We start from the raw sequence: 11,882 nt of genomic DNA, 5'->3' as shown, positions 1-11,882 counted from the left end.
ACTGCACTCCAGCCTGGGCAACAGAGTGAGACTCCAACTCAAAAAAAAAAAAAAAAGGATATGTACCTGTCATGTAGTAACAGCTCAGTACATTTTGTTTCATTTTTCTCTCTTTACTGCCCAATTTTGGAAAGAATAATTTATTATCATGGTACTGGTAGTCAGATTTCTGGGACATAATCCCAACCATTGTTACCCAGTGTGTGATCTTAAGTAAATTGTTTTAACCTCTGCTTCTGTTTTTCTCTCTGTGAAACAAGGGAAACAATAGAGATTTTTTTAAAGCATGGAGTGCATTTTTTATTTTGTTTTTTAAGAGGTGGGGGTCTTGGTATATTGTCTAGGTTGGTATTTGATCATAGCTTCCTACAGCCTTGATCTCTTGGCCTCAAGCAACCCTCCCTCTTCAGCCTCTTGCATAGCTGTGACTTCAGGTGTGGACCACTGTGCCTGGCTTTTTTTTTTTTTTTTTTTGAGTTGGAGTCTCACTTTGTCACCTAGACTGGAGTACAGTGGTTGCTCCTGGCCACCGCAGCCAGGTAGCGTACAGGTGTGCACTATCACGTCCGGCTAATTTTTTAATTTATTGTAGATATGAGGTCTTGCCAAGTTGCCCAAGGTGGGTCTCGAACCCGCGGGTTCAGACAATCCACTTACCTCAGCCTCCCAAAACACTGGGATTACAGGCTGAACCACCGAGCCCAGCTGGCTTTTTTTTTTGAGTTGAAGTCTCACTCTGTCACCCAGGCTGGAGTGCAATGGTACGCTCATGGCTACCACAACCTTGATCTGCTAGGCTCAGGTGATCCTTCCACCTCAGCCTTTTCAAGAAGCTGGAACTACAGATGCGCATCAGCATTCCCGGCTAATTTTTTTATTTACTTAGAGAGGAAGTCTTGCTAAGTTGCTTGAGTTGTCTTGCAACCCTGGGCTCAGGTAATCCTCTCACCTCGATCTCCTAAAGAACTGGAATTGGCTGGGTGTGGTGGCTCATGCCTATAATCCCAGCACTTTGGGAGGCTGAGGTGAGAGGATTGCCTGAGTCCATGGGTTCAAGACCAGCCTGGGCAAATTGGTAAGACTTCATCTCTACAATAAATCAAAAAATAAGTTGGGCATGATGGTGCGTGCCTGTAGTTCCAGCTACTTGGAAGTCTGAGGAGGAAGTGTAGCGGGAAGACAGAGGTCGTGACACCGAGACTATTGCAGGAAGTGATACTTTATTACACTGGCCGGCCCAGTGGGCTCGAGGGGCTAATGCTTCCAGGTCGAGTCCCCCAGAATGGGAGAATTGGGGTCTTATACCCTTGTTTAGGTAAGGGAGGGGGTCGTGTTGAGTGATTACATATTTCCTTTGGAATCTTACAAGATTGTACTCAGCAAGATCAGATTTTTCAAAGAACAAATGGTTTTCAGGAACTGCAGGGTTGAAAACCGTCAACTTCAGAAGAGGGGTTTTGGATAAGTCTGTGAATTAGTTACTCTTTTGCATTTCCATGAAATGGCCAGTCTCTGGCCATTTGGCCTTTCTTAAACAAAACTTGCCTGGTGCCTGGTGGTTCTTTAAAGCTTGCAGTTTGCCTTTCAAAAGGAAATACCTTTAACTGCTACCAACCCCTCTTTCTGCCACATCAGAAGGATTACCTGAGCCCGGCAGGTCAAGGCTGTGGTGGCCGTGAACAGCGTGCTACTGCACTCCAACCTGGGTGACAGAGTGAGACTCCAACTCAAAATAAATAAATTTTTTAAAACTGCCTTTGGGAGGCTGAGGTGAGTGGATTGCCTTGAGCCCACAGGTTCGAGAGCCACCTGGGCAGCGAGACCTCATCTCTACAATAAAAAAAATCAGCCAGGCGTGGTAGCTCATGCTTATAATTCTGGCTATTTGGAGGCTGAGGGGGAAGGATCACCGGAGCCGGCCGGGAGCAGCCACTGCATTCCAGTCTGGGCGACAGAGTGAGACTCCAACTCAAAAAAAAAAAAAATGCCTGGCTTACTTGTCTTCTTTATGTTTTTGCATGTGCCTTTCTTTCTGACTGGCTGAGTCCTTTGTATCCACATTGCTACCTGTTTTAGCATGGCCTCTGGCTACATTGCTTCCTTTCTTACTAGCTGTATGACCAAGGGCAAGTTACCACATGTCTGTATTTCATTGTCCTCATCTGTAAAATGGAAATCGATTGTAGGACCTACCTCATGGAGTAAGGATTAAGTGAGCTAATGTATGTTAAAGTCTTAGAACAGTGCCTCTCATACAGTAAATACTCTATTAGTGTTTAGTATTGTTACCATTATTAGTGTAATTTACAAAACTCCTACTTACTCTTTGAGACTCGGCTGAAATGTCATCCTTAACAGAGCTTTCCCTGGTACTCTAAGCACATGATTCCGTTCCCAGTGCTTCCAGCAGATCTTTCTAATTACAGATCTGGCTTGCGGGGCCCTTCATGATCTGTTTGGTTTATTGCTTTCTTGATTTGTCCCTTGGCTTGCTCACCATATACCCCAACCATACTGAACATCCTTTTCCCTCCGTAAGAAATATAACCTCCAGAAAATGCTTTCACTCTTACCGTTTAAATACAGATGAAACATAACCTCCTCTTTCAAGCTTTTCCTGACTCCTACCTTCTTTCACAGATCCAAATGGTGATTTCTTTGTGTTCCACTGTATTTTATATCAGCAGTTCTTATTCTTGAAATCTTGACATACCAAGAATTGCACCATTTGTGTCTCTGTTAATTCTAGAGTATTACAAGTAATTGACTTCTAGTAATAGTACTAAAGAACCAAAGTCTGTGACTGGTTTATTTTTTTTTAATGGAGCTGTTTAAATGTTATCTTTGTAGTCTTGTTGCATTCTTTTTTAGTGGAAAAGGAATAGCAAAGATCTTATTTTTATCTGCACATAATTTAATCTAGTCTTTGATGTGACTTAGGACTTAGTGAGCCGCTATTAATGTTATCCTTAACAGTTGCGGACATTCTGAAATTACTGTAGTGCAAATGTGTTGTGACTTACTTTACTTTACTGTCAAGTTACCTGGGGTTTCATTAGAAGATGGTTGATCTTTTTTTTTGTGGGAAAGCAGGATTTACTGAGGACAGAAAACCTCCCAAAGTGTGTGGGGACCAGGAGGGGTTGCCCGAAGCCTATCACATTGAATGAAGGTGGGGAAGGGCCTATGGGAGAGTGGACGGAGCATAGCCTTGACCTACATGGGTGGGTTTGAACATTTTCTTCATTGGCTTCCTGGTTGGGCAGATTGCTTTTACTTTTTACTTTTTTAAATTTTTAAAATTTTTATTTTTCGAGTCGAAGAGTCACTCTGTCAACCAGGCTGGAGTACAGTGGCATGCTGCTCACAGCCACTGTAGTGTCGACCTCCTAGGTTCAGGCGATCCTTCCATCCTTCCGCCTCAGCCTTCTAAGTAGCTGGAACTACAGGCGTGCTCCACCACGCCCAGCTAATTTTTTGATTTGCTGGTCCAAACCCTTGAGTCAGGCAGTCCTCTTGCCTCTGCCTTCTAACGTTCTGGGGATATAGGCATGAGCCACCACGCCTGGAGTGGCAGATTGTTTATTAATCTGATTCCTCAACTGTAAAATGGGAATAACTACTCATCTTGCAGAGTTTTTAGCTTAGAAAAAGACTTATATATACAGTGTTGAGCACAGTTCCCGGCATGTGGTATGTTTTTCTAAGTGGTACACCCTCTGACTAGTCTATCCCCGTAGTATGACATTGTATTGTTATTTATATGTCTAACCATTTTCCTTTACAAGTTAGGTGCTTTTGTTCCTGTGTAGTATATATGCTTGAATATAAATAATATATTTTGCATAACTGATACTGTATTTTTTTATTTAGTATTTATTCTCATGTCACTAGAAATTATTATGAACGATAATTTTATTGCCTGAAAAATATTTCATGGAGTAGTGGAACCATCATTTATATAGAACACATCATAATACATTAAAAAACCCAGCCACAGGTTGAGTTTAGAAAAAGTTATTTTTATTGAAGACCCCAGTTAACCATCCCAGACTGAATGTTATCAACGTGCTTCCTGGTCAGCTTGAAGATAGAGGAAGTAGAGATAGCTATTGATCTCTTGTGATTTGTTAATACGTGAATATGTTAAAATTCTTTATTTCATTTATTTATTTATTTTTTGAGTTGGAGTCTCACTCTGTCTCCCAGGCTAGAGGGCAGTGACACACTCCTGGCCACTGCAACCTTGACTTGCTGGGCTTAGGCGATCCTTCTGCCTCAGCCTTCCAAGTAGCTGGAACTATAGGCATGCACCACCACGCCAGGCTAATTTTTTTGTTTATTGATTTATTGTAGAGATGAGGTCTTGTCAAGTTGTCCACGCTAGTCTGAAACCCGTGGGCTAAGGCAATCAGTCCTCTTACCTCAGCCTCCCAAAGTGCTGGGATTATAGGCATGAGCCACCTCGCCTGGACGATTCTTAAATTTTTAAATATCCTAGGTGTCATCATTTTAGGTGTTTTCACTTGTCAAGGGCAAACAAAGATGATCAGGCTGAAGTATTACATTTGATTGTTTCTCCTATGTATCAGTTACTTGATTATTTTTTTAAATTTAGAAAAGTTTATTGTGACATCTTTTTCTGTTTTTATATCCAGTTTTGGTTTTGTTCTAAGTTTGTGACTTTTTCCTCCTAACCTAAATATTACTGATAGATGATTGATGTAAGTTAGATATAATTTTTCTGTTATTTTTAAGGATTTGCGATTTTTAAAGTACTTTTCTGTTTGACTTTAGGATGACCAGATCATTAGCTGGCTGCTAGAATTCCGCTCTTCTATCATGAACTTGACAAAAGACTTCGAGCAGCTTATCAACATTATATTGGTAAGTTCACCATTTATTTCACTGATTAGTATGTACCTCAGTGCTTTGAAAACAGTACATATATCAGTAAAATGTTCATTTCTTCTTCCTTTCCTAACTCTAGAGATTGCCTTGGTTGAATAGAAGTCCAACAGTGGTGGAAGAATATTTGTCTTTTCTTGGTAATCTCGTATCAGCACAGACTGTCTTCCTTAGACCATGTCTAAGAATGATTGCTTCCCATTTTGTACCTCGTAAGTTGTTGCTCTTTGCTCGCTTTGATTTTTCTTTTTAAATACCTCTTTATTAAATTACAACCTTCTCCTTACATGTTGGAGATACTGCCATTGTGGAGTATTTCAGCTGCACATTGGTACTGGTTCTGGAAGATGTCTGTTCCCTATAATGACCTCTAGGGAAGTTCTAGATTAATTTCTTGCTGTGATTTTTATGGATTGTAATTTGCTTTGGTGAGCTTCTAATGAAGTCTTAGAACTCAGCTAGGGATTTTTAGCTGTTAAAAAACTATAAAGTTGCTTCACGTTTTTTCAGATTGTAAATTTAATCATTAAGTTTGAATTAGGGAAAAATACCTTTTTGTATAACTATTCATTGTCTAGGTCAATGACAGAATAACCTATATTTTTTTTCCTCTTCAAAGCTCGAGTGATCATTAAGGAAGGTGATGTAGATGTTTCAGATTCTGATGATGAAGATGATAGTAAGTATAAAAAGGTTTAAAAGAAAAGTTGAGCTAGGTATGGTGGTACATACCTATAATCCCAGCTACTCAGGAGACTGAGGTGGGTAGATTGCTTGAGCCCAGGAGTTGGAATCCAGCCTGGGCAACATAGCAAGACCTTGTCTCTTAAAAATAAAAAAAAAAAAGGGAGGGGATTAAAGCAAAGAATGCCTCCTTGTCTTAGAGAATGCATAATGAATGATAAAATACACTGACACCTGTTTTAATAAGTAGACTACAACAAATGGCAACCTTTGAGAGAATCTTTCTGTTATAGTTAGCATTGATATGCAAGCAGTTATCCTGAATGTGTTATTTAATTATTTAGCCTGTTTAGTTTTCATTGATAATTGTGGAGGAAAATCTTGGAGTTATTATTTCTCTGATAATTCACCTTTGGGTGTCAAGTGTCTTTAGCTCGATGTGCATCATTTCTCACTTTTGTGTTGATGCTTGTACTTTCAACTCTTCTCTCTGTAGATCTTCCTGCAAATTTTGACACATGTCACAGAGCCTTGCAAATAATAGCGAGATATGTCCCATCGTGAGTATACTTTTGTTACTTATTTTGCATCATGATGTTTATTCTCAAAAAAGTTCTAGTCAGTTAGAAAAGTATAAAATGTTAATAGCATCAAAACATGAATCTTGTGCTGTGTTTTTTTGTGTCCAGAAGATGAAGCATTGCATTCTACCGATGGCATTGTTTTCTACTCGTTGTCTTTAATTATTTTTCAAAAAAAAATTTTTTTTTTTTGAGTTGGAGTCTCACTCTGTCGCCCAGACTGGAGTGCAGTGGCCACTTCCAGCCACCGCAGCCTCAAGCTGCTGGGCTCAGGTGATCCTTCCGCCTCAGCCTCCTAAGTAGCTGGAACTACAGGCGCGCCTACCATACCCAGCTAATTTTTTGGATTTATTGTAGAGATGAGGTCTCACCAAGTTGCCTAGGCAGGTCTCGAGCCCGCGGGCTCAGGCAATCCACAAACCTCAGCTGCCCAAGGAGCGGGATTACAGGCTGAGCCACCGAGCCCGGCTTATTTTTCAAAATTTGTATGCAGATTCTCTCCCACATTTTGTATAGTGGTTGGAATTTTGCCTTTATCTTCAACAGATAATACTATCCAAAAATTTTCAGTGAGAAACCCCTGGGTGTGTTTGTGGCATGCCATGTTTGTGGGTTTCTTTTGGAGTGGTGGACTTCTAATTACCTCTGTAAGTTTATTATTTGTTAACTTAAAAAAAACCCAAGTTGATAATATTTTCCCCTTTTAAAAATAATGTACATGTGTAGTGGAAATGTTGCGGTTTTAAGCCGAAGCCCTCTTTTGTAGGAAAAAAACTCCCCCTTTGATTTGCTGTTGATTCACAGTTAATAGAAGCTTATTTTATAGTGGGGTCCAAAAGGGAGGCCCGAACATTACCTGTACAGTGAGCACTTGTATAGCTAATCCTGATTTGTACCCCACATCTTTAAAATAAAATAAAAAAAATAAATAGAAGCTTATTTTCCCCTAAGTCATTAAAGATATTTTGAAGATATACATTCATTTTAAGTTCCAGTTGACTGAGATACGGGTCCTTGTTTGCCTCTTGTCTCTACTCCATATTTGATTTTAGAATGGGAATTTTACTTTCCTAGAAAATCTGGTTAACATGGATTGGTTGATTTTTTTTTTTTTTTTTTTTTTTTTTTTCCTATAGGACACCATGGTTTCTTATGCCAATACTGGTGGAAAAATTTCCATTTGTTCGAAAATCAGAGAGAACATTGGTAAGCAATCTTTTCATGGGGAAATTAATAGAAAAGTTGTTTTGTGTGATTTCATTTTAGATGGTGTTAGGTATTTTTCTTAAAAGTTGTTTTGTCTTCTAAACTCAGAATTTGACTCAGATTCCTTTCTTATCATGTGACTAATGGGGATTCCCAGTGCCTTTTTCTCTTATTTCTATGTGCAAGTCTAGAAGGCAGAGTCCATCTCAGAAATGTCTTTAAAGCCTTCATGCTCATACAGATAAGAGTTCACTAGAATAGTTCATATGCTGCTAATTGTAAACCTGCCTTATTTGAATTGGAACCAGAGCCTTCTGCTTAAGTTTTTGTATTGTGTTTAGACATCTGCGTAGTTTTTGATAGTTAATAATGGTTGTCTTACTAGAAAAATGGAATCTAGCAATGTGTAAAAAGACTTATGTGCATGACTAAGTGAGATTTATCCTGGGAATGCAAGGTTGATTTAATACCTGAAAAAATCAACTTATGTAATATACCATATCAGTAGAACAGTAGGACAAAAATCACATGATCATCTCAGTAGATGCAGAGAAAGTGTTTGTCAAACATCAAAACGCTCTCATGACAAATGTAGAAGGAATCTTTCTTTTTTGTGTATGTGTCAGAGTCTCACAGTGTCGCACAGACTGGAGTGTGCAGTGGCATGCTTATGGCCACTGTAGCTTTGACCTGCTGGGCTCAGGTGATCCTTCTGCTTCCGCCTTCCAAGTAGCTGAAACCACAGATGTGCTCCACCATGCTGGCTAATTTTTTGATTTATTGTAGAAATGAGGTCTTGCCAAGTTGCCCAGGCTGGTCTCGAACCCCTGAGCTCAGGCAATCCTCTCGCCTCCCAAGGTGTTGGGATTACAGGTGTGAGCCACCATGCCCGACTGGGAAACTATCTCAACTTGATAAAGAGCATCTATGAAAAACCTACAGCTAACATTATACCCAGTGGTAAAAGATTGAAAGCTTTCTCCTAGGGTAAAGAACACAATAAGGATATCCGCTCCTGCCACTTGTCTAGCCAGGGTGGTTAGGCAACAAAAAGAATTAAAGGCATCCAGATGGAAAGGAAAACTCTTACAGATGACATGCTCATTTTACATGTTATCCTGAAGAATGCATGAGTTCAGCCTGGTTATGGACTAGACCAATGTACAAAAACTAGTTGTACAAGACAATTAAATGGGAGAGAATCTTCTTTTCAACACATGGTGGTGGCATAAGTAGATATCCACTTATCAGGTGACAAATGGGTATTCCCAGTGCCTTCTTGTCTTACTACTTTGTGTGAGTCAAGGTCAGAGTCAGTTTCCGAAGTATCTTTAAAGTCTTTGTGTGCTCATACAGATAAGAATTACTAGAAGATACAAATGAAGTATATGGATATCTGTATATAAAAATGAACTCAAAATGGATGAAAGGCTTAAAGCCAAAACTATAAAACTCTTAGAAGAAAACAGGTATAAATATTTGTAATGTTGGATTAGGCAATAGTGGGGTTTTGTTATTGTTGTTGTTTTTTTTTGTTTTTTGAGCCAGAGTCTCACTCTTCCAAGCTGGAGTGCAGTGGCATGCTCATAGCTACTGCAGCCTTGACCTGCTGGGCTCAGCCGATCCTTCTGCCTGGCTAATTTTTTTTGATTAATTGTGGATACGAGGTCTCACCAAGTTGCCCAGGGTTGTCTGGAACCTGGGACTCAGGCAGTCCTCTTGCCTCGGCCTCCTGAAGGGCTGGGATTACAGGTGTGAGCCACTGCACCTGGCCATTTTTTTTTTTTTTTGAGTTATAGTCACACTCTATCACCCAGGCTGGAGTGCAATGGCATGGTCATGGCTACTGCAGCCTCAACTTGCTGGGCTCAGCTGTCTTTCCACCTCAGCCTCTTGAGTAATTGGGACTACAGGCATGTGCTACCACAACACCTAGCTAATTTTTTTTGTAGAGATCAGGTCTCGCCATGTTACCCAGGCTGGTGTTTTTTCTGTTTAAATATTTGGATAATTTATGTAATTGATGTTTTGCTTACATAATTTTGATACTTTTTTTTCTGTGTTGCAATGTTTATCTTTTTATGTTGTATGTTTTAGGAATGTTATGTTCATAACCTCCTAAGGATTAGTGTATATTTTCCAACCTTGAGGCATGAAATTCTAGAACTTATTATTGAAAAACTACTCAAGTTGGATGTAAGTATTGACTAATTGATTTTTCCTTATTAAATATATTGTACTTAAGATCACAACTTGTGGAAACAATAATAGCAACAATGGAAAAGAAGCCCAGTTCCACCCTCCTTTCGTTCATGTCTCTTAACATTTCTTGAACTTCATCTATATGCTGGGAGTTACAGACAGTTCCTTCTCATGGTTGGGGGACAAGACTTTAAATGCAGTTACATAAATATAAAAGCACAGTTGTGGAAAATGCTGTGAATGAAACACATGCATTATTTGCTTTTTTGAGTTGGAGTCTCACTCTGTCACCCAGGCTGGAGTACAGTGACATGCTCACAACCACCACAGTCTCGACCTGCTGGGCTCAAGTGATCGTTCTCCCTCAGGTTTCCAAGTAGCTGGAACTACAGGCATGCACCACCATGCCAAGCTAATTTTTTTGTTTATTGTAGTGATGAGGTCTGGCTAAGTTGTCTAGGCTGGTCTCGAACCTGTGGGCTCAGGCAGCCCTCTCACCTTGGCCTCCCAAAGTGCTGGGATTATAGGCCTGAGCTACTGCACCTGGCCAACACATGTATTATTAAGAGCTAGAGAACCTGATGCATGCAGTCAAGGGTCAGGAAGGCATTCCTAAGGAAGTGATGTGAAATGAGATTCTGTAAATCTCTTTTTTTGTGTTTGACTTTTTTTTTTTGAGTGGGATTCTCACTCTGTTGCCTAGGCAGGAGTCTAGTGGCATGCTCATGGCCACTGCAGCCTCGACTCTGGCCTCAGGCAATCCTGCCACTTCAGCCTTCCAAGTAGCTGGAGCTACAGATGTGCGTCACCAGCCTGGCTAATTTTTTGATTTATTGTAGAGACAAGGTCTCGCCAAGGTGCCCAGGCTGATCTCAAACTCCAGGGCTCAGTCTGTCTTCTTCCCTCTGCCTCTTAAAGTGCTGTGATTACAGGTGTGAATCTCTGCATCTGGCCACATTTGACATGTTTTTTACATGTGCAAATTAAAATTGTAAATAGCTAAAACTTTGTTTAGAGAGACCTGCAGTAAGGTGCAAGAGGGAGTAAAAGGAAGTGGTAGATTCTAGCAACATTGTGGAGGTAAAGAGGAACTGGTCCTTGGGACTGTTTGGAAGTGGGGAGATAAAGGACAAGGGAGAGAAACCCTTCCATGGTAACTCCCTATGGCACAGTCTTGACGTTGCCTTAACAGTAGTAAGAAACAGGAGGAGAGGAAAGTAGAAGGTAGGTGTTGTATTTTGGATACCTCAAGTTCTAGGTGGACAGCTAGCTTCAGAGTGCTCACAAGCAATTGAGAAATCTGTAGGATAACACAGGTGAGGACAGGGGAGGGAGGTGGTCAGAAGAGGGAGAAATCAGGAGTACGGATGCCCAGGTGGGAGCTGCAAGAAGGAAGGGCTTGGTCAGTAGTATCAGATATTGCTGGCGTTTTTAAGATGGGTGAGATTTGGATTTGGTGATTTGACAGAAACTGCATTTCAGGAGAGAACGTGGATAGGGAGGAAGGGTCTATTGGAGACCTTGGTAAGGGTTTGTGGTGTGAGGACAGACTGGAGCAGGGCTGAGTGGTATGGTTCAGGATTGGCAAGGACTTGGGCAGGTTTGTGAACTCTAGAGGGAAGCTTTGGTGGAGAAAACATTGATATTCTAGGGGAGCAGTGTGATCTTGGAAGAGCTGGGTGTTGGGCCTGCGGGTGCGGTGCTCACCCTAAGTTGTACCTTTCTGGCCAACTCTATATATCCTCTAATGTTACTCTGGTATATACTTGAGGAATATTTTAGAATATGTTTATGAAGAAGGTTATGTATAGATAGTATAAGAGACATGGTTTGAGTATGTTTTTTGTTTTATTTTGTTTTTTGAGCTGGGATGTCAACACTGTCTCCCAGGTTGGAGTGCAGTGGCACCATCACAGCTCATTGCAGCCTTTACCTCCATGCCACCATGCCCGGCTGATTTTCTAATTTTTGGTAGAGATGTGGCCTTGCTGTGTTGCCTAGACTGGGGGTGGAATGTTAAACAAGATATTTGAAGTGTGATATACCAAAATAAATACTTAATAATTGAAACTGGGCTTGCAGTTCACCATTTTTCTGCTCGATTGATTGTATGTGATTGTCTTGTGCATAGAGATGGAATAAATGTTGAATTTGTTGAGGCTGTCTAATTTAGAGCATCATGTAGTTTATGTTGACTTTATATACGCATGTAGTAAAAAAGGTTTTGTTTCTTTTTTTCTTTTTTGTGTTGGAGTCTCACTCTGTCACCCAGACTGGAGTGCAATGGCCGCTCCCGGCCAC

General features: G+C 40.5%; 1 protein-coding gene across 2 annotated transcripts in view; it reads left to right on the top strand.

The window, feature by feature from the left end:
* RRN3 (RRN3 homolog, RNA polymerase I transcription factor) overlaps positions 1–11,882 on the top strand; it is a 37,862-nt gene that overhangs the window by 4,420 nt on the left and 21,560 nt on the right. The window contains exons 4-9 of one of the 2 annotated variants that reach the window (XM_008064857.2): positions 4,798–4,887; positions 4,991–5,120; positions 5,528–5,587; positions 6,089–6,152; positions 7,310–7,379; positions 9,477–9,575. In XM_008064857.2, coding sequence (XP_008063048.2) covers positions 4,798–4,887; positions 4,991–5,120; positions 5,528–5,587; positions 6,089–6,152; positions 7,310–7,379; positions 9,477–9,575 — 513 coding nt within the window. The remainder of the gene's footprint in view (positions 1–4,797; positions 4,888–4,990; positions 5,121–5,527; positions 5,588–6,088; positions 6,153–7,309; positions 7,380–9,476; positions 9,576–11,882) is intronic. The other variant, XM_021715942.1, reaches the window with a different exon arrangement.

Source organism: Carlito syrichta, unplaced genomic scaffold (genome assembly GCF_000164805.1).
Source record: "Carlito syrichta isolate Samal-C Ts95f unplaced genomic scaffold, Tarsius_syrichta-2.0.1 Scaffold308086, whole genome shotgun sequence".
Lineage (NCBI taxonomy): Eukaryota > Metazoa > Chordata > Mammalia > Primates > Tarsiidae > Carlito > Carlito syrichta.
The sequence above is the reverse complement of the archived record's forward strand: the minus strand, read 5'-3'. Positions and strand labels throughout refer to the sequence as shown.